Source organism: Bos javanicus, chromosome 11, assembly GCF_032452875.1.
Source record: "Bos javanicus breed banteng chromosome 11, ARS-OSU_banteng_1.0, whole genome shotgun sequence".
Classification (NCBI taxonomy): Eukaryota; Metazoa; Chordata; class Mammalia; order Artiodactyla; family Bovidae; genus Bos; species Bos javanicus.
Window position 1 is genome coordinate 36,339,194 of NC_083878.1, and position 23,128 is coordinate 36,362,321.

The 23,128-nt window shown below is 37.5% G+C and overlaps 1 protein-coding gene across 5 annotated transcripts in view; it reads right to left on the reverse strand.

The window, feature by feature from the left end:
• ASB3 (ankyrin repeat and SOCS box containing 3) overlaps positions 1-23,128 on the reverse strand; it is a 120,742-nt gene that overhangs the window by 64,881 nt on the left and 32,733 nt on the right. For all 5 annotated transcript variants that reach the window (XM_061432353.1, XM_061432354.1, XM_061432350.1 and 2 more), the window contains exons 2-3: positions 21,766-21,974; positions 14,354-14,512 (exon numbers count right to left, since the gene is read on the reverse strand). In XM_061432353.1, coding sequence (XP_061288337.1) covers positions 14,354-14,512; positions 21,766-21,961 — 355 coding nt within the window. In that variant the 5' untranslated portion in view covers positions 21,962-21,974. The remainder of the gene's footprint in view (positions 1-14,353; positions 14,513-21,765; positions 21,975-23,128) is intronic.

Below are 23,128 nucleotides of genomic sequence, written 5' to 3' on the forward strand. Positions count from 1 at the left end.
CACATCAGTCATGTCCGACTCTGTGCGACCCCATAGACAGCAGCCCACCAGGCTCCCCCGTCCCTGGGATTCTTCAGGCAAGAACACTGGAGTGGGTTGCCATTTCCTTCTCCAATGCGTGAAAGTGAAAAGTGAAAGTGAAGTCACTCAGTCGTGTCCGATTTTTAGTGACCCCATGGACTGCAGCCTAACAGGCTCCTCCATCCATGGGATTTTCCAGGCATGAGTAATGGAGTGGGTCACCAGCGCCTTCTCTGAAAACCATGAGTCAAAAGGAAAATTAGCCAGTGTGGAATGTGGCTCAAGCTCTGTCCTGTTGAAAATCTCCTAAAACAAAGGTGAAACCTAGGCAAAAATCTCACATTTCCAGATAAGTTATCACAAAGGAACAAGCACACATCTATTAAAGACACCAAAAAGGGGGAAGAAAGTTATGGGGAAAACTATTGGTAGACCAAAAAAACAGCAAAAACACAAAACTCTTATTATAAAAATACTGCCAGAAAATGAATGAAAACTGTGGCTAAACCTTTTGCTGTAAATTTTAAAAGGAAAAAAATGAAGCTGGTGTAAAAAGGCACAATTGGAGATCAGTAGAGAAATAACTCCAGAAAGAAAGAAGAGATGGAGCCAAAGCAAAAACAACACCCAGTTGTGAATGAGACTGGTGATGGAAGCAGGATCCGATGTTGTAAAGAGCAATATTGCATAGGAACCTGGAATGTTAGGTGCGCGAATCAAGGCAAATTGGAAATAGTCAAACAGGAGATGTCAAGAGTGAACATCAACATTTTAGGAATCAGCAAACTAAACTGGACTGGAATGGGTGAATTTAACTCAGATGACCATTATGACCATTACTACTGTGGGCAACAGACCCTTAGAAGAAATGGAGTAGCCATCACAGTCAACAAGAGTCTGAAATGCAGTACTTGGATGCAATCTCAAAAACGACAGAATGATGTCTGTTCGTTTCCAAGGCAAACCATTTAATATCACAGTGATCCAAGTCTATGCCCCAACCAGTAACACTGAAGAAGCTGAAGCTGAATGGTTCTATGAAGACCTACAAGACCTTCTAGAACTAACACCCAAAAAAGATGTCCTTTTCATTATAGGGGACTGGAATGCAAAAGTAGGAAGTCAAGAAACACCTGGAGTAACAGGCTAATGTGGCCTTGGAGTACAGAATGAAGCAGGGAAAAGCCTAATAGAGTTGTGCCACTGGTCATAGCAAACACCCTCTTCCAACAACACAAGAGAAGACTCTACACATGGACATCACCAGAAGGTCAATACAAAAATCAGACTATTTATATTCTTTGCAGCCAAAGATGGAGAAGCTCTATACGGGCAGCAAAAATGAGACCAGAAGCTGACTATGGCTCAGATCATGAACTCCTTATTACCAAATTCAGACTTAAATTGAAGCAAGCAGGGAAAACCACTAGACCATTCAGGTATGACCCAAATCAAATTCCTTACAATTATACAGTAGAAGTGAGAAATATATTAAAGAGACTAGATCTGATAGAGTGCCTGATGAACTATGGATGGACGTTCATGACATTGTACAGAAGACAGGGATCAAGACCATCCCAAGAAAAGGAAATCCAAAAAAAGCAAAATGGCTGTCTGAGGAGGCCTTACAAATAGCTGTGAAAAGAAGAGAAGCAAAAAGCAAAGATAAGATAGGAGATAAGGAAAGATATACCCATTTGAATGCAGAGTTCCAAAGAATAGCAAGAAGAGATAAGAAAGCCTTCCTCAGTGATCAATGCAAAGAAATAGAGGAAAATAATAGAATGGGAAAGACTAGAAATCTCTTTAAGAAAATTAGACATACCAAGGGGACATTTCATGCAAAGATGGGCTCAATAAGGATAGAAATGGTATGGACCTAACAGAAGCAGAAGATATTAAGAAGAGGTGACAAGAATACACAGAAAAACTACACAAAAAAGATCTTTACACCCAGATAATCACGATGGTTTGATCACTCACCTAGAGCCAGACATCCTGGAATGTGAAGTCAAGTGGGCCTTAGGAAGCATCACTACGAACAAAGCTAGTGGAGGTGATGGAATTCAGGTTGAGCTATTTCAAATCCTAAAAGATGAAGCTGTGAACGTGCTGCACTCAATATGCCAGCAAATCTGGAAAACTCAGCAGTGGCCACAGGACTGGAAAAGGTTAATTTTCATTCCAATACCAAAGAAAGGCAATGCCAAAGAATGCTCAAACTACTGCAAAATTACACTCATCTCACACGCTAGTAAAGTAATGCTCAAAATTCTCCAAGCGAGGCTTCAATAATACGTGAACTGTGAATTTCCATATGTTCAAGCTGGTTTTAGAAAAGGCAGAGGAACCAGATTTCAAATTGCCAACATCTGATGGAGCATTGAAAAAGCAAGAGAGTTCCAGTAAAACATCTACTTCTGCTTTAATGACTATGCCAAAGGCTTTGACTGTGTGGATCACAATAAACTGGAAAATTCTTAAAGAGATGGGAATACAAGACCACCTGACCTGCCTCTTGAGAATATGCAGGTCAGGAAGCAGTAGTTAGAACTGGACATGGAACAACAGACTGGTTCCAAATAGGAAAAGGAGTACGTCAAGGCTGTATATTGTCACCCTGCTTACTTGACTTATATACCGAGTACATTATGTGAAATGCTGGGCTAGATGAAGCACAAGCTGGAATCAAGACTGCCAGGAGAAATATCAATAACCTCAGATATGCAGACGACACCACCCTTATGGCAGAAAGTGAAGAAGAACTAAAGAGCCTCTTGATGAAAGTGAAGAAGAGTGAAAAAGTTGGCTTTAAACTCAACATTCAGAAAACTAAGATCATGGCATCCGGTCCCATCACTTCATGGCAAATAGATGGAGAAACAATAGAAACAGTGGCTGACTTTATTTTTTGGGGCTCCAAAATCACTGCAGATGGTGACTGTAGCCATGAAATAAAAAGACGCTTACTCCCTGGAAGGAAAGTTATGACCAACCTAGACAGTATATTTAAAAAGCAGAAATATTACTTTCCCAACCAAGGTCCGTCTAGTCAAACCTATTGTTTTTCCAGCAGTCATGTATGGATGTGAGAGCTGAACCATAAAGAAAGCTGAGAGCCAAAGAATTGATGCTTTTGAACTGTGGTGTTGGAGAAGACTCTTTAGAGTCCGTTGGACTGCACGGAGATCCAACCAGGAAATCAGTCCAGAATATTCATTGCAAGGACTGATGCTGAAGCTGAAACTCCAATATTTTGGCCACCTGATGCAAAGAGCTGACAAATTTGAAAAAACCCTGATGCTGGGAAAGATTCAGAGAAGGCAATGGCACCCCACTCCAGTACTCCTGTCTGGAAAATCCCATTGACAGAGGAGCCTGGAAGGCTGCAGTCCATGGGGTCGCTGAGGGTCGGACACGACTGAGAGACTTCACTTTCACTTTTCACTTTCATGCACTGGAGAAGGAAATGGCAACCCACTCCAGCGCTCTTGCCTGGAGAATCCCAGGGACGGGGGAGCCTGGTGGGCTTCCGTCTATGGGGTCATACAGAGTCGGACACAACTGAAGTGACTTAGCATGCATGGGAAATACTGAAGGTGGGTGGAGAAAGGGACTACAGAAGATGAGATTTTGGTGCCATCACCCACCCAAAGGACATGAGTTTGAGTAAACTCTGGGAGTTGGTGATGGACAGGGAAGCCTGGCGTCCTGCAGTCCATGGGGTCGCAAAGAGTCCTACGTGACTGAGCGACTGAACCGAACTGAGATATAAGTGCTCAGGTAAAAGATAACTAGATAATATCTGATGTAATATAAACCTGGACAGTTTAGAAAAGACCTGGAAAAAATTAAGTTATCATAGAAATGCAATTGAAACTGTAAAAAATACTCAAGAAAACAGACATTTCTGAAAAGGAACAAAGCAGGAAAAGTAAAAACAAACACAACAGGTTTAGAGTAAATGATAGATATGAAAAAGGACAAACAATAAACTAATAACTGGAGCCCAAGAAGACCATCATAATAACAGAATAAATATTTAAAGATATAATTACAGAAAGATTTACTAAATATTGAAACAGCATTCCATGTCTCAGAAAACTCTGAAAGAAACAAAATACTGCCACTATAAAAAGAAAATCAGAGGCCTCCAACTTCAACTCTAGAACATAATATCCACTACAAAGTTTCTCAAAAAAATGTGTCCCAAATTTACCTAATTAAACTGCTATATAAAATCATTTAATTCTCTGGTGGTCGAGCAGTTAGGACTCCGCACTTCACTGCTGAGGGCCCATTTCAATCATTGGTCGGGGAACTAAGATCCCACAAGTCGAGCCACACAGCCAAAAATAATTTAAAAATAAATAAAATCATTATTCAATTATGAATATGAAAGAATTCGAGGAACATTATCTTCATGGGTCCTTTTAGATGACTCGTTTAAAGAAAAGAATTTAGTCTTCCAAGCGAGACTGGAAAAATCATGGCAAAATAACTGCTGATAAACTTCTAAGCTATTTAATCATAGAACTATAAGAAAAAATAAAATGAAGGTATTAAGATGCCAGTAATGGCAACCCACTCCAGTGTTCTTGCCTGGAGAATCCCAGGGGTGGGGGAGCCTGGTGGGCTGCCGTCTATGGGATCACACAGAGTCAGACACGACTGAAGCGACTTAGCAGCAGCATGCTTACCTTATGGAACAAAAACATACAGTCTTAAAACATAAAACAGTATGATATTTTACATCAAGAAAGTAAACAGAACAAGAAATTAACATTTTTTAAATGTAACCTTTTAGTGAACAGCCATACTTCAAACCTGAGAAAACTCAAACTTCTCTTTTCAAGAACATGCCCTCAAATAAAAATGCTAAGGTTATATCCTTGAAGAAGATGATTAATCATTCTATTTAAAGATCTAAAAATAACTCCAAAGATTAAGTTTAATTAATATTAAATGTATGAATGCTAAACCTCAAAATTCATAGCACCTCAAAAAATAACTCTATGAATGATCACTGATCCATGAAAATACAAGTGAAAAATGAAATCTACGTTGGTTTGTTCAACTCTGTAATATACCAACAGAATCAAAGGATAAGCCACATGAGCTTAAGTATGACATATTTTATATATTTAATATTGAAATAGGCACCTCTTCCCAGGAGGCTCAGTGATAAAGAATCCTCTTGCCAATGCAAGAGACACAGAAGAGGCAGGTTCAATCCCTGGATCAAGAAGAAACTCTGGAGGAGAAAATGGTGACCCATTCCAGTAATCTTTCCTGGGGAATTCCATGGACAGAGGCGCCTGGCGGGCTACAGTCCATGGAGTTGTAACAGCTGCACGACTGAGCAAACATACACATTGAAATAGGCAGCCTCACATAACATTGTTTATAAAACACTTTACTAATAAATATGTTGAAGGTTATGTTTAACGTTTAAGGTTACACAGACTAAGCAGACTCTGAAGAACAAAAAATGAAAAATGGTCCATCAAAAGCCAAAACAGCATGTTGTGCAGTTATCACAGAAAACTGTCCTATGAAGTCACAGTAGGTTGGATTTTAGCTTCCAATTTATCAGTGTTGTTTTAAATTTAGCAAAATAAAGAGAAAACCTATTTCCTTCATAATCAGCTATATTTTCACTTAGAATCTTCTATATTTATACATAAAGGTATTCTTATTTACAAAGCAGTTTAGAATACTTACTGTGAATGCATTTATGAAGCAAAGGTAAAGTAGCTGGGAAAGAAGGCAAGAAAAGAAATAAAGGGCAGACTCCTTGTTAAACATAAACTTTAAGTTGCATGTAGCAAATGATGTTCTATAAGAATAATTTTCATGTGGGAAGATACAGAGATGTTTGGTACATTTCCCCTTTCTTGTGGGGTCTTCTCAATTTAATTCTTACTGCCATCTAACTGAAAATCTGCCTTCCAAACTCAATTTTATGAAAATCTTGGTGAGTTCTGTACAGGGAAGATATTCCCATACAAACAGTGGAGTAATAAATTTTCTAAGTCTCTGCATTCAGCCTTCAGTTCAATCACAGTGACACACCACTGATGTTGATGACTTTTCCAGCTACCTGCAGTTTTCAGAATTCTGTATTAAATTTCTATCCATTGATCATCCAGTTTAAGTTCACTTTGAGCCACAGGATAGGTACAATGACATGCAAGAGGAATACAGCTCCCCTTGGGGGAAGAGGCAACATACTCCAAAGTTTCAGCAATGATCAACTTTGGAAGATAAACTCTACAGATGGGGAAGAAGCTATACTACATGGGCAGTTCCTCTTTCTCACTTTAAGTCCAGGTGGTCCAACCACTCTTCCTCATCTAGAAATTATCATCCATAGTTTGGTTCAAACCTTGAAGTGTTCTGGATTTTCTATTAATTAAAAAACAAAAAAGACTCTTCCATTATACAGTGAAACACAGATCACTACAGTTATTTAAAAGAGGGAGAAAGATACAGGCAAGCAAAGCAGATTACTAAAATCTGTCTTATTATTCACAGTGCAGAGCAGACACTAGAGCCTAGATCACCTTACTTAAGAAACACCTAATGCAACAAAAGGAGTAAAATACCAAGGGATTAATCTACCTAAGGAGACAAAAGACCTGCATGCAGAAACTATAAGACACTGATGAAAGAAATTCCAGATGACACAAACAGATGGAGAGATATACCATATTCTTGGATCAGAAGAATCAATACTGTGAAAACGACTATACTACCCAAAGTAATCTACAGATTCAGTGAAATTCCTATCAAACTACCAATGGTATTTTTCACAGAAATAGAACAAAAAATTTCACAATTTGTATGGAAACACAAAAGACCCTGAATAGCCAAAGCAATCTTGAGAAAGAAGAATGAAGCTGGAGAAATCAACCTTCCTGACTTCAGACTCTACTACAAAGCTACAGTCATTAAGACAGTATGGTACCGGCACAAAAACAGAAATACAAACCCATGGAACAAGACAGAAACCCCAGAGATAAACCCATGCACCTATGGGCACCTTATTTTTGACAAAGGAGGCAAGATTATACAATGGAAAAAAGCGTCTTCAATAAATGGTGCTGGGAAAACTGGACAGCTACATGTAAAAACAAGGATACTTTTTAACACCAAATACAAAAATAAACTCAAAATGGATTAAAGATTTAAATGTAAGGCCAAAAACTATAAAGCACTTAGGGGAAAATATATGCAGTACACACTTTGACATACTAACAGCAAGATCCTCTTTAACCCACCTCCTAGAGTAACTGAAATAAAAACAAAAGTAAACAAATGGGACTTGATTAAACTTAAAAGCTTTTGCACAGCAAAGGAAACAATAAACAAGATTAAAAGACAATCCTCAGAATGGGAGAAAACAATTGCAAACAAAACAACTGACAAAGGATTATCTCCAAAATACAGAAGCAGTTTATGCAGCTCAATACCAGAAAAACAACCCAATCAAAAAATGGACAGAAGACCTAAACAGATATTTCTCCAAAGAAGACATACAACTGGCTAGTAAACACATTAAAGGATGCTCAACATTGCTTATTATTGGAGAAATGTAAATCAAAACTACAATGAGGTATCACCTCACATCTGTCAGAATGGCCATCATTAAAAAATCTACAAACGATAAATACTGGACAGGATGTGGAGAAAAGGAAACACTTTTGCACTGTTGGTGAGAACATAAACTGATACAACTAGTATGGAGAACAGTATAGAGATTCCTTAAAAAAAAAAAAAAAAAAACTAGGAATAGAACTACCATGCATGTGTGTGTGCATGCTAAGTCGCTTCCATCACGTCTGACTCTTTGCAACCATATGGACTGTAGCCCTCCAGGCTCCTCTGTTCATGGGATTCTCTAGAGAAGAATACTGGAGTGGGCTGCCACGCCCTCCTCCAGGGGATCTTTCTGACTCAGGGATCATATCCGCATCTCTTACGTCTCCTGCACTGGCAAGCAGGTTCTTTACAACCAGTGCCACCTGAGAAGCCAGAATTACCATATGACCCAACAATCCCACTCCTGAGCATACACCCTGAAAAAACCATAACTGAAAGAGACACAAGTACCCCAATGTTCTTTGTAGCACTTTTTACAAAAGCTAGGACATAGAACCAACCTAGATGTCCGTCGATAGATGAATGGACACAGAAATTGTGGTACATATATACAATGGAACATTGTTGTTCTTCAGTTGCTAAGTAATGTCCAACTCTTCACAACCCCATGGACTTCGGCATGCCAGGCTTCCCTTTACCTCATCATCTCCCAGAGTTTGTCCAAGTCCATTTCATTGGTGATGCCATCCAACCATCCATGAGGAGGATATATAATGGCACATTCAGTTCAGTTCAGTCACTCAGTCGTGTCTGACTCTTTGCCACCCCATGAATCGCAACACGCCAGGCCTCCCTGTCCATCACCAACTCCCAGAGTTTACCCAAACTCGTGTCCATCGAGTCAGTGATGCCATCCAGCCATCTCATCCTCTGTCGTCCCCTTCTCCTCCTGCCCCCAATCCCTCCAAGCATCAGGGTCTTTTCCAATGAGGCAACTCTTCACATGAGGTGGCCAAAGTATTGGAGTTTCAGCTTTAGCATTAGTCTTTCTAATGAACACCCAGGACTGATCTCCTTTAGGATGGATTGGTTGGATCTCCTTGCAGTCCAAGGGACTCTCAAGAGTCTTCTCCAACACCACAGTTCAAAAGCATCAACTCTTTGGCGCTCAGCTTTCTTCACAGTCCAACTCTCACATCCATACATGACCACTGGAAAAACCATAGCCTTGACTAGACGGACCTTTGTTGGCAATGTCTCTGCTTTTCAATATGCTGTCTAGGTTGGTCATAACTTTCCTTCCAAGGAGTAAACGTCTTTTAATTTCATGGCTGCAGTCACCATCTGCAGTGATTTTGGAGCCCAAAAATATAAAGTCTGACAGTTTCCACTGTTTCCCCATTTCCCATGAAGTGATGGGACCAGATGCCATGATTTTCGTTTTCTGAATGTTAAGCTTTAAGCCAACTTTTTCACTCTCCACTTTCACTTTCATCAAGAGGCTTTTAAGTTCCTCTTCACTTTCTGCCATAAGGGTGGTGTCATCTGTATATCTGAGGTTATTGATATTTCTCCCTGCAATCTTGATTCCAGCTTGTGCTTCTTCCAGCCCAGCATTTCTCATGATGTACTCTGCATATAAGTTAAATAAGCAGGGTGACAACATACAGCCTTGACGCACTCCTTTTCCTATTTGGAACCAGTCTGTTGTTCCATGTCCAGTTCTAACTGTTGCTTCCTGACCTGCATACAGATTTCTCAAGAGGCAGGTCAGGTGGTCTGGTACCTGTCAGTCCTCATGAGGTGGATAAACCTACAGCCTATTGTACAGAGTGAAGTAAGTCAGAAAGAGACAAATATCTTAATTATTAACACATATACATGGAATGTAGAAAGACAATACTGACGATCCTACATGCAGGGAAGAAAAGGAGACACAGACATGAAGAACAGACTTTTGAACTCAGTGGGAGAAGGAGAGGGTAGGATGATTTGAGAGACTAGCACTGAAACATATATATTGCCATATGTCAAACAGATAGTCAGTAGGGATTTGCTCAGTGACACAGGGAGTACACCCAGTGCTCTGTGACAACCTAGAAGGGTGGGATGGGGTGGGAGATGGGAGGGAGGTGCAAGAGGGAGGAGGTATATGAATACCTGTGGCTGATTTATGTTGATATACGGCAGAAACCAGTACAATATTGTAAAGCAATTATCCTCCAATAAAAAATTAAAAAAAAAAAAAAAGAAATACCTAAGTGGAGAGTCATATATCCATTTACATCACTATGTTTTTTGCAAAAGCTCAGGCTTGTACTTTTCCTTTTCTCTTCCTTTTTAAAAAATACTCTACTTCCCTACTTCCAAACAAGAATCTAAAACAACTGATGCAGTACTTGAGCATGTAGAAGTACTCTATGTACTGCATCTCCTTGGTTTAAAATCGCTGCTTAAGTCAAAATATTTTTGTATTACCCAATACAAAACATAATTAGGGTGGAAAATTTGCTGCCAAAGAAACTAAATAAATCCTATTTAGCAGTATAGAATTTATAGGATTTATTTAAGCTAAATAAATCCTAATAAATGACTGAAAATAAGTGATTAAATGTTATTCGCTGGTTTGAATTATCTTGATCACTCTTCCTCCATTAACATAAAAATTGCAAGTTAACTATATCCTGAAATATAAATCACTAAATATTTATATTTAGTAGGAGCTTCCCTGGTGGCTCAGATGATAAAGAACTTGTCTACAATGCAGGAGACCTGGGTTCAATCCCTGGGTTGGGAAGATCCCCTGGAGAAAAGAAAGGCTATCCACTCCAGTATTCTGGCCTAGAGAATTCCATGGGCTGTATAGTTCATGGGGTTGCAAAGAGTAGGACACGACTGAGAGACTTTCACTTTCACTTTATGGTATCCCAGCCTCTGATCTAAGTTTGGGAGTTAGGACAGTGAACAAGATATAATCCCTGCTCTCATGGAACATTCTTTCTAATGAGGGGAGTCAATAAACAAAGTAGCAAATAAATAACTGCAGCCAGTGATAAGAACTATGAAGATACTAAAATAGGATAACATGGAGCACAGTGGATACAGACTAGGTAGACACATAAAACTACATGGCTATGTTTTCTGTTTTTCTGCATTGGGGGAATACAAGACACAGTATTTCTCAAATGTATGTTGATCTGGAATCCTTCTGTCAATGAACATGTATTAGCTCACTGAATCAATTCGGGAAATGCTATTCTAACCAATACACAAGCAACAGCAAGATCGAAACTTATATACAGCACTCCTGATTCTAAAATACAGTGTTTTTACATCACCTCATCTGTGAGAGTTGAAATAATAACAGTACATATTTCATAGAATCGCAGTGTAAAATAAAGGCAATTCATCTAAAACACCTGACACAGGGCTTAGTACACTTTTCTGATAAATAAGTATTATTGTTACTATTAATACAGTACCCTATACATGATATCTTCCCCTGTCATCCCAGGGTGACTTTTGTTTCCCTCTTTTAATACTCTGAACCCTTTATCTCTGACAGGCCTTGATTCATTTTGTTCACGTCTCTATGAATAAAGATTGCACGCAGCACAGCCTCAGTGAAAGCTTAAGCTTTCTATGCAGTTGTACAGAATATTCAAGGTGGATCAAATGTGAATGTGGGAAAAAAGAAACTTCATATAAAAGTAATCTCCCCCTCAAGAAATACAAATCATATTACAGCAAGGCTTCCATGAAACATCTTCATAACAGTATATATCACATATTGAAAACACTTTTATAAATTAATATCATCAGTAATAGATCATTTTCAAATGCACTATCATTTCATTTCTGTTGTATTCCTGGAGAAATATATTACCTGCACTTTACCAAGAAAAAACATGAGAGAAACCCAAACTGAAAGACATTTTACAAAACAAATTGCCTGAACTCTTCAAAAATGTTAAAATCATAAAAGATAAGGACTGAAAAACTGTTACAGGAGGCTAAAGAGACATAATATCTAAATATAAAAAATAATCCTGGACTGACCCTGAACTAATAAAAAAAAATTTATTTGCTGAAAAGGAGAGTAGTGGAACAACTGGCAAAACTGAGAAATCTGCAAATTACATACCATCTGTAGATTAAATAAAGTACTGCATCAATGTTAACTTCCTGATCTTGATTACTTTATAGCAGATATATAAAAGAATTTCACTGCCTCTAGGAAGTTCACACAAAAGTAGGTAAAGAAGCTTTCTGAGTATAATTTAATCTAAAAATGCTTCCAATAAACAACATATGGGTATACAGTGAGAAAAAATGATACAGTGGACAAAGACAAAAGAACAAACTTTGGGTGAAAGGCATATAAGAATCTTTGTAATGTTATTTCCATAAATCTGAAATTATTTCAAAACAAAACACACTTTTGTCTAATAACAGAATAGAAAAAAAAAGGAAAAATGACAAATAGTCACAAGAAAAGATGTTCAATGTCATTAGCAATCACGAAAAATACAAATTAAAATCACGAGATACCACTAATTCCTATTAAAATGACTAAAATGTAAAAAAGCAAAAGAAAAAGCTGTCAGTTCCAAATGACATGGTAAGGATGTGGGGCAACTGAAACTCAAACATTACTGGAGAGAATGCAAAATGGTAAAGTCACTTTGTAAGAAATTTCCAAACTTTTCCAAAGTTAAATATATACTTGGACTTCCCTGGTGGCTCAGACAGTAAAGCGTCTGCCTACAGTGCGGGAGACCTGGGTTCAATCCCTGGGTCGGGAAAACCTCCTGGAGAAGGAAACTGCAGTCCACTCCAGTATTCTTGCCTGAAAAATCCCATGGATGGAGGAGCCTGGTAGGCTACAGTCCATGGGGTCGCAGAGAGTCAGACACGACTGAGTGACTTCACTTCACTTCACTTCCAAACTTTTCCAAAGTTAAATATATACTTACCACATGACCTAACAATCCTAAATATTAATTTAAGAGAAATGAAACCTTATATTTAAAACAAAACCTACATGCAAAAGTTTGTAGCAATTTATTCACATGCAAAAGTTTGTAGCAATTTATTCACAATCACTGAACACTGAACATCACAATTCAAATGTCCATCAATTGATAAATGGATACACTGTGGTGCACTCATACAATGGAATACTACTTAGCAATAATGAAAGAACTATTGATACATGCAACAATATGTATGTTGCTCAAAAGCAGTATGCTAAGTGAAAGAAGTCAGTCTCAAAAGTCCCATGTTGTATTATTTCATATATATTTATGTGCTTAGTCACTCAGTTGTGTTTCACTCTTTGTGACCCCACGGACTATAGTTGACCAGGCTCCTCTGTCCGTGAGGATTCTCTAGACAAGAATACTAGAGTGGGTTGCCATGCCCTCCTCCAAGGGATCTTCCCAACCATGGGACTGAACCCAGGTCTCCCACATTGCAGGCAGATTCTTTACCGTCTGAGTCACCAGGGAAGCCCATATATTTATGACATTTTGTTAAAAAGCAAACTACAGGGGAGTTCCCTGGTAGTCTTGTGGTTAGGACTCTGGGCTTCCACTGCCATGGCCTAGGTTCAATCCTTGGTCAAGGAACTTAGATTTCCCCAAGCTATACAGCAGGGCCAAAAAAAGAGCAAAATACAGGGATGAAAACAGAAAACAGATCAGTGGTTGTAGGCGTAAAGTTAGGAGAGAATGCTGATAAAAATACGAAACATGATGAAATTCTGGAAGGTGATGAACTCTTCTGTGTCTTGATTATCACTGTCATTACACATTTTTATACATACATCAAAACTCATACAACTGTTCACTAAAAAGAATGAATTCTACTGTACACAAATTTTAAGAATATGTATTTTTAAATTCACAAGGAAAAAATTATTTTCATAGACATTTTATTTGCAGCCTAATAAAGACTAGGTGGGTACTATTACTCTCATTTTGTAAGTGAGGAAACTGAATCATACAGTAAACAAGTGAACTTACAAATAACATGTGGCAGAACCAAACTATAGTACAAATACTTTGATTCTACATAAATAATTTATTCTCTTAATTTTCTCACGTTCCACTAAACTTTATGGACCACAGAGTGCTTGAAGACAAATATGATGAAAGATAAGGAGGGAAGAATAAAAGACAGGTACTGGAAGTATGCCCTTTAGAATTCGGCCTCTGTTCTTAATGAATTAAAAAATAGACCATAAAGGAATAAGCCTGAATAGTGATCCATATAGGCAACAAATTAACTGGCATTAAAGATTTAGCCCGTTAAATTCTTCCATAAAACTTTAATTTTTTAATGCTAAGAAAACACAGAAGCAAACATAAAACATTCACAGGTAACCTTGTAACTACTGCTACAATTTAAACTGTACCTGGTCTTCAGAGCAACACTGAGAACAATAATGGTGACTACAATTTACAAAAGATTTTATAACTTTAAATAGACATTTAAAGATATCCTCCCCCCCCAGAAAAGATTATTCCCAGATGCTATCACTCAAGGGTAGAAAATGAAGAAGAACCTTTAAAAACACCTTTCTGGTTTCAAAATCAAAGAAATGGCAATATAATATTTGCCATACATACAACAGCTTGAGGGAAAATCTGGCTTAGTTTCTTAAGCAAAACATATAATTAAAAAAATAAAAATTGCTATCTGTACCATAAATAACATACTTCACCTAAAAACAGTGGTGTGGTTTCCTCTAAAGTAGTTGCATTCGGATCTGCCCCAGCTTCTAAAAGAATCTGTATGATCTTCCAATGTCCCTGACTTGCAGCAAGATGTAATGCACAGAAGCCTTCAAATGTCTTTGTCTTGATGTAGTTTTCAGATGAATCTATGAAAGAATAAACTATCAATTAGAAGATATCACTTCTATTTCTTGGGATTAAAAAGCAAAGATTCTAAGAAGAATTTAATAAAATATTAAAAGATAAGTATAAATGGGAGGTCTTGTAGTTTAAAACTCTAGAAAACCAAGAAAAAGTTCTATACGGGTCACAGTGTAAACAGCTCTCCAGTAGTCCTAACACAGATTCTGCCCACATACTCATTTCTCCTCTATTTTTTGGTAATTGGGGGAAAGAGAGTGGCAGGAATTAAAAGGAAACATAAGAGCAAGATTAAAGATTTACTGAAATATTAACAAACTTGATTTTTTGAATTTCCGAATTTCCATGAGAAAATGGTCTCATTTGTAGCATTATTTCTTTGCACTCAACTAATAAGATGAAGGCAGTTTAAAATACACGTTTTCTAAGCTAAAACTACATTCTACTCACTAATGAAGACTGCATTTCTAAATAATAAAATGCACTCCAAATAAATTGAATTGTAACCAACAATTTATAAGGAACTTATGAATTAACTGACTTTTAAGTTTTCTGGGATTTGTTAAGAAAATTTCTAAGTTTTGGTAACATTCAAGTTATGGAAATAATGTCCACATTAAATTTTCTGAAACTCCACAACAAAAGGTAATATTAAGTGACTTTCTTACTTGGCTTCCAAAACAATCAGATTCTAAACCCACAATAGAGGGATGGGCTGTAAGATGACTGGGGAAGGCATTTCTGAGAGTACTGATAAAAACAAAAAGTAGACAAATTTTAAGTAATATCTTTCTTGAAATATCAGAATTAAAACTAATGCTCCTGACTAAAACAATCATTGGTTCTAAGTAATTCTTATAATCATAACTCACTACTGGGGGTCTAAGCTACAACACAAATTTAAAAAATCAGCCTCCAACTTTATAAGATACACAACTAAATTGCAAGATAGAGTAGTTATATTTTAAAAGTTCCTATCACAAAGAAAGTGTTCCCCAGGTAAGTCAGAAACAGACATTTATTCAGCTATCCACAAAACTATCACGTTAAGGGACTTCCTGATGAGCCAGTAGCTAAATTCCACACTCCCAATGCAGGGGGCCTGGTTTCAATCCCTAGTCAGGGACCTAGGTCCCACATGCTCTAACTAAGAATTTGCATGCCACAACCAAAACCTGGTACAGCCAAATAAACAAATTTTTTAAAAAATGTAATCTATTTCTATATATGTTGAAATTTTCTATAGAACATTTATACAGAGATATAGGTTCGATACAGATACATAAATAGCTCCCCAAAAGAAAATTTCAACATGATAGAGATGCTGATTCTTCCCAAAATAATAATAAATTTATTATAATTCTAAGCAAAATGTCAACAGAACTGAATGTTACTTGATTGACTGGTTTTATACTAGTAAAGTGACTGATGTTGATAGGGGTTGGGGAGAGTAGATAAGAATAACAAAGAATTTAGAAAAATAAAACAAGGAAAATATTGAGGGGAACCTAGACTTTAAAAATTAAACCATGTGTTAAACTTAGAATAATAGAATAATGTGGTCCATGTGAACACAACTCTTTTTTCCCCCTTAAACTTAACTGTATTACTTGTTATTAACAAAAACAATCTACAAAACATGAGGGAATCCACCCACGAGAACTTTTTAAATTAATGCAGATATTGACATAGCTGTAGAGCTTGATAAAGAACTAAGAGTTCAAAGCAACACATTAACTTGGTTTTGAATCTTATAATTTTTCACTCTTATCTTTAAATTGCAAAATAGTGCAATAAGCAATTTTCATTAACTTAACACTTTTAAACAAATACCCAAGCAGTTTCCCAGTCATCTGTATTCATGCTCTGCTCACAGAACCTCCAGTGGTGGTGATGCCTTTGTGACAACAGGCTGAGACTGTAATAAAGAGTTCCCATCCTAATCTCTGTTAATGCAGGAGATACTCTAACAGTGATCTTTAGTTAGGAAGACCCAGCTTGAGGTTTGTGAGATCAACGAAGACTTCCGAGGGCAGGGGACCCATGAGCTGACATTTCAGTGATGAGCAGGTGCTGGGGAAAGGGAGGCAGTGAAGAATACTCCTTATGTGAAAGGAGAACAGAGAGCAGGAAGACCTGAAGGGAGGCCAGTCAGGAGGCTGGGAAGTGATGACGATCCTCTCCTTGACAAAACTTTAGCCAGTCTCTTCTGAGCCTTCTTGAATAGGCCTAGACCCCATCCCAGGCCCCACATTCCCCAGTCGTATCTTTGGCCTCCCTAGCCCAGTTCCAGAAAAAATCCTGCTGAGTCAATTTAGCAAGAATCCCCCTACCCTGATACCCCCTCTTACTGGTTTTCCATTCATGAATCTCCTCACTCTGTTCCTTGACTATAAATTCTCACTATCATTATGTTCAAAGTTTAGCCAGCTCTCTTCCTCTGTCATGATAGTCTTGACAATGATTGCAATAACCCTGAATACACATTCTTATTCACTAAGCTAAATTGCCTTATTTATCTAAGGATTTCTAATATCTGTTATCATACCCAGCATAATATTTTCTTAATATGAACTAATATAAAGCACTATGAGTTAGATCATTTATTTGCCACATAAACGCACTTGTTCATAACGTTATAATTAATTACAAAAGTTTAAGTAACCTTTAGTCAGCAAATAGTTTAACATAGAACGGCATGATTAACTGTCAATACCAATTACACCGAACTTCCAATACAAGAAAGAAGAAAAGCAAATTTGTGATTTGTGCTAAAACTTTATACAGAAAGCTATAGTGAAATATATTTACATATATATACAATACATACATATATATGCATATTAAACTTCTAAGTAATCCATACTACACTTGAGTGTTCTCCAACTTGAATGAGAAGGCCATGAATGACTGATTTCTAGGCTAGATTCTGGATCCAAAATAATGGTAAGCCAAAGCCTTTCTCACCATTTAAGACTCTTCCATCATTTTTTCTAGGCCTGAGCACCTTCATACTTTAGTGTACTAATAGAATGCTTTAGGAATCTCTGACAGTTCACTAATATTAGATGAAGTTCAAAAAGGCAGAAATTATATAGTAAAAGACAATATAATGCAAGAGCTGAGCCACAAAAGATCAAGAGAATTATGAATCATATAAAACAAGGGTATAGAAAGTATAAAGAACGACAGAAATGTCAAACCTGCTTTGGAAACTTTTAAGATTAACCTACAATACCAGGTTCACTGGTACAGATATGAAGATGCCACTGTCAGCAGCAAAAGAAAGCTCACTTCACCCTTCAAGACTAGAAATGTTCATAGGTCACCATCACTTTAAAAATACCTCCTTATATGAAACTGTATGCTAGCTAGACTTCTACAACATAGTCAGTTACATTGTACATTGACCAGTCTCCACTGGTCTTTTTTTTTTTTTTTTTTAATCACTCAGTAAAGTTCTAATTATAATCTTTCTTTAAAAGGCAGAGGACCTGAATAAAGTACGAACTTTAAGGGATGAGGCAGGGGAATTCAGAAAACATTTCTGAAAGTGACTAATAGGTTATATAGACCTTTTGTTTCATTTTAGTTGGATTTTTCTAGTTAGTGAATCAGAACCATACAGAACAACCAAACTCAAAGAAGACTGAGACCAAAAATGTCACCACCTACTAGAACAAGTCATATACATGCTCCTACCCTCTGAAAATCCTGTTTCTTCTCTCCATCAGTCAGTCAGTCAGTTCAGTCACTCAGTTACATCCAACTCTGCAACCCCATGGACTGCAGCACACCAGGCCTCCCTGTCCATCATCAACTCCCAGAGTTTACTTAAACTCACGTCCACTGAGTCAGTGATGCCACCCAACCATCTCATCCTCTGTCGTCCCCTTCTCCACCCACCTTCAATCTTTCCCAGCATCAGGGTCTTTTCAAATGAGTCAGCTCTTCGCACCTGGTGGCCAAAATATTGGACTTCAGCATCAGTCCTTGCAATGAATATTCTGGACTGATTTTCTTTCGGATGGACTGGTTGGATCTCTGTGCAGTCCAAGGGGCTCTCAAGAGTCTTCTCTAACACCACAGTTCAAAAGCATCAATTCTTTGGTGCTTAGCTTTCTTTATGGTTCAGCTCTCACATCTATACATGACTATTGGAAAAACAATAGGTTTGACTAGACAGACCTTTGTTGGGAAAGTAATATTTCTGCTTTTTAATATGCTGTCTAGGTTGGTCATAACTTTTCTTCCAAGGAGCCAGTGACTTTTAATTTCATGGCTGCAGTCACCATCTGCAGTAATTTTGGCCCCTGAAAAAAATAAAGTCTGTTACTGTTTTCACTGTTGGCCCATATTTGCCATTAAGTGATGGGACCGGATGCCATGATCTTCATTTCTGTATGGTGAGTTTTAAGCCAAGTTTTGCACTCTCCTCTTTCACTTTCATCAAGAGGCTCTTTAGTTCTTCTTAGCTTTCTGCCATAAGGGTGGTGTCATCTGTATATCTGAGGTTATTGATATTTCTCCCGGCAATCTTGATTCCAGCTTGTGCTTCATCCAGCCCAGTTTTTCTCATGATGTACTCTGCATGTAAGTTAAATAAGCAGGGTAACAATATATACCCTTGACGTACTCCTTTCCCAATCTGGACCCAGTTTATTGTTCCATGTGAAGTTCTAACTGTTGCTTCTTGACCAGCATACAGATTTCTCAGGAGGCAGGACAGGTGGTCTGGTATTCCCATCTCTTTCAGAATTTTCCACAGTTTGTTGTGGTCCACACAGTCAAAGGCTTTGGCATAGTCAATAAAGCAGAAATAGATGTTTTTCTGGAACTCTCTTGCTATCAATGATCCAGCGGATGTTGGCAATCTGATCTCTGGTTCCTCTACCTTTTCTAAATTCAGCTTGAACATCTGGAAGTTCACAGTTCACGTACTACTGAAATTCTTCATCAGTTCAGTTCAGTTGCTCAGTCATGTCCGACTCTTTGCGACCCCATGAACCGCAGCACGCCAGGCCTCCCTGTCTATCACCAACTCCCAGAGTTTACCCAAACTCATGCCCATTGAGTCAGTGATGCCATCTAACCATCTCATCCTCTGTCGTCCCCTTTTCCTCCTGCCTTCAATCTTTCCCAACATCTGGGTCTTTTCAAATGAGTCCACCCTAATCCTTGTGTATATATTGCAAGTAAATTAGATTTATCCAAAATTTATTTCATAATAGTGAACTCTAATAAAAATAGCAAGAGATTTTTATTTGACCTTTATATCAACTATGTTAACTATGGGTGGCCATCTTATCCTCTAAAAACATCAAGTCTAAAAAAAAAAACAGTCATTAACAATGAAGATGGTATTTTTAATTTCTAAAAGAAAACACAAATGATTTACATAGCCAGTTCAAACATATTAAGTCAAAAGCATGCCTAATTTTATTCAGCAGCTAAAAGGAAAAAAAAATTATAAAACTGATGTGGGGGTACTTCCCTGTGCTCCAATAGTTAAGATTCCTTGTTCCCAATGCAGAGGGTGTGGGTTCAATCCCTGATCGGGAAAGTAAGATCCCACATTCTGAGTGGCCAAAAAGAAAAAAAGAAAACACTGATGTAGAAAGAGATAACAGTGTATCTAGAATGAGCTTTTTAACCAGAAACAGATATTCAAATCCATGCCTTTGTCACCAGAGATAGTTTGGGAATTCAAGCTATAGAATTAACTTCAAACAAATTCTGAACACATGCATTTTAAAATTTGAGTCATAAATCTTATTTTTTTAGTATCTTTAAACATTCAACTATAACAGACTCTAGAACATGTGATTTAAAAAGAAACCATGACAAACTGCCTGCATCATGATTTTTAGAGACTTTAGCCTTCCTATCACTCATCCCTTAAAACAAAACAAACAAAAAGCCAAGCCAAAAACACTGTAAGGATTATTTTCTTTCTAATCCATGAGGAAATCAGTAATTTTGATGAGCTATAGCCCTAAAAGACTACCTTCTGAATAGCCATGCCTGGTGATGGTAAGTATAAAGAAAAGAAAAATCTGAGTTTCCATGATTAATGAAACGTAAACAGTGCACCAAATGTCATAACATGGAGTGTTATGTTCAATCTCAGTTTAAATTAACTGAACGTTAAAAATGCTCATTTTGATTAAACACTGGAAGCATGCTATAGTGGGAAAACATGAGTCAGAGAAAAGGATTCAAGTCAAATTTCCTAGTTCATTACATAAATTTTGACAAGTCCATTTCTCTAAGCCTTGCTTGATCTTTTCAACAATAAAATGGGTATAACAATGCCTCAATAGCAGCTTTGTATTTATTAGATAAATAATGTAAATCAAGCATCTAGTACAATGATTGCCACAAAGCAGGGCTCAATCACCATTAGCTCTCTTTCCATGCCCTGTTTCCTAAGTGTCAAACTCTTTGCTTAGTCTCATTTACTGAGCTCTTCACTCAGCAGTGTGCTGGCAAATGTGTAACTGGCTCAGAGGGAGAAGGAAAAAAAAGTTTATGGTATTGGTTTGTAGCACTGGCTGAGTTCTGGGGTAAAAACACTTCCACATAGCTGATCTCAACCTATAAGCATGAAGTCAATCAAATACAGAGTTGGAAAAAGATGTACATGATTACTCTCTGTCCTATTACTCTTGTTTTATTTTTCCACAACACTTTCGCCTTTTGAAATTATCTTGATTAACTGCTTAGGTATTTATTGTCTCTTCCCACCGTCACAGGATTAAAAACACCATAAAAGCAGAGATCTTGTCCGTCCTGCTCTCTTCTGTATCTCATTAAATATAAAAGCAAATTAATTGCTGAGTCCCAAAATTAAGGAAACCATAAAGTATTTCTAAAAAAGACTAATATACTCACACCCTCAATTTCAGCAGCACTGCTCTTTTTCTTTGGAGAAAGAATAAAAAATAAACATAACCAGTAACTACCAAATACTTAAATTAAAACAGCAGATACTTTTGCCATATCACCTAGCTTAGCAAGAAAAATCAGCCAGGCAGAAGCACCTACATATAAAGGACAACATTTATAGATGTGTAGCTGGAACACCATACTTACATAATTCAAGGTGGGCAATCTAAACATTCTTAATAACACAGAGGCAGTCACTGTATGACTACAGAAAGGTAAACAAATATTACTGTTAGTAAGTCACGTATTACCACTTTTTTTATTAATACAGCTTGTAAGTCCAGCCTTTCATACGGTGAATTAACTTTACCTGCACGAATTAACATCCGCAAACATTCTACAGAGTTGTGATAAGATGCTTCGTGAATTGGCATCCATCCCCTGTTATCAGCAACATCAATGCTACGCCCCTTTTTGAGCAGTTTTCTTAATACTTTAACATTGCCTTCTCTGGCAGCAAGTCCAACCGTGGAGCATGTATCAGCATATGCCTCTGTAAAATCCATTCTTTTGACCAATCTACAAAACAAGGTAGAAAGAAAACACTATCATTAATAAATACTGTACTCCTAATTATTAAAAGATCACAGCTGATCTGTGGCATCTATTACATAATTGCTGAGGAAGAGCCTCAGCTTCTATGCTATCTTCTATGCTATCAACTTCTATGCTATCTCAGTAGAGATAGCAACCTGTCATGTCATCACCTCTGCTAGACTAAACCAGGACGTCTCTCTGTTTGGGGTAGGATTCCTTAGAGTGCTCATATTAAAGGTATCAAGGGAGTTTAAAGTGTTCTGTCACTCCTTGTCTGAACAACTTCTTCCTGCAGCCTTCTTCTTCCATTCAGACTCCAACAAAATACAGTCATTGGAATGCTGTTGATGAGAAAGCGTAAGGCCCTCAGTTAACCCCAAATGTATACTCTACTGTGTAGGGATGGCCATTTAACTACCAGCAACATTCAGCTTCAAGAATTAATTTCATAGCCCTTTACAGGAAAAAGCTAAACACACACACACACAAAAAAAAAAAAAACAGAAAGAAGTGAAAGACTTTTTTTAAAGAACAAAAATAAGCAGTAATTCTAGTTTTTCTGCACCTGCAAGTCCTTTCCAGAAGGAGCGAAACTCTCAGGTTCTCTTTCCTTGATCAAACAGCCCCACTGACTGAATATGCTAAAATGAACAAAGGGCATCATAAAAAGATGGGTTCAGCTTTTCTACACTAGCCCAGAATGTTTTTCACAGAATTACTGCCCTCTTCTCACAATCTCCCTTCAAAGTTCATCTCAAGTTCCCCTGGAGTCAGTGTCCTATATAGCTCAGAATGTGACTCTTACAAAGACAATTTCTTGTTAGTCAAGCTATGAGGCAGATTAGGCTAAGACCCAGGATTTCAGGGCAATGGTTATCTCCCAAGGGGTAGCCCTTTCTCAGTAACACTTCAGTTTCATCCTTCCTTCAGTTTTTCTAAAGATCTTAGGAGGTAGTTTAGGAAATGCTAACAACATGTCTAGTCCAGTATGGGTAAAAAGGTTTCTAGAGCCATATTCTAAATAATTTAATCAGAAAGGTAGATTTGAGCAAAGAGGTTAAAAGTAAACATACACAGTATTTCTTGTACTGCTAGAAAAATTTAAACGTATCTATGGTCATATTTGGAGAAGGCAA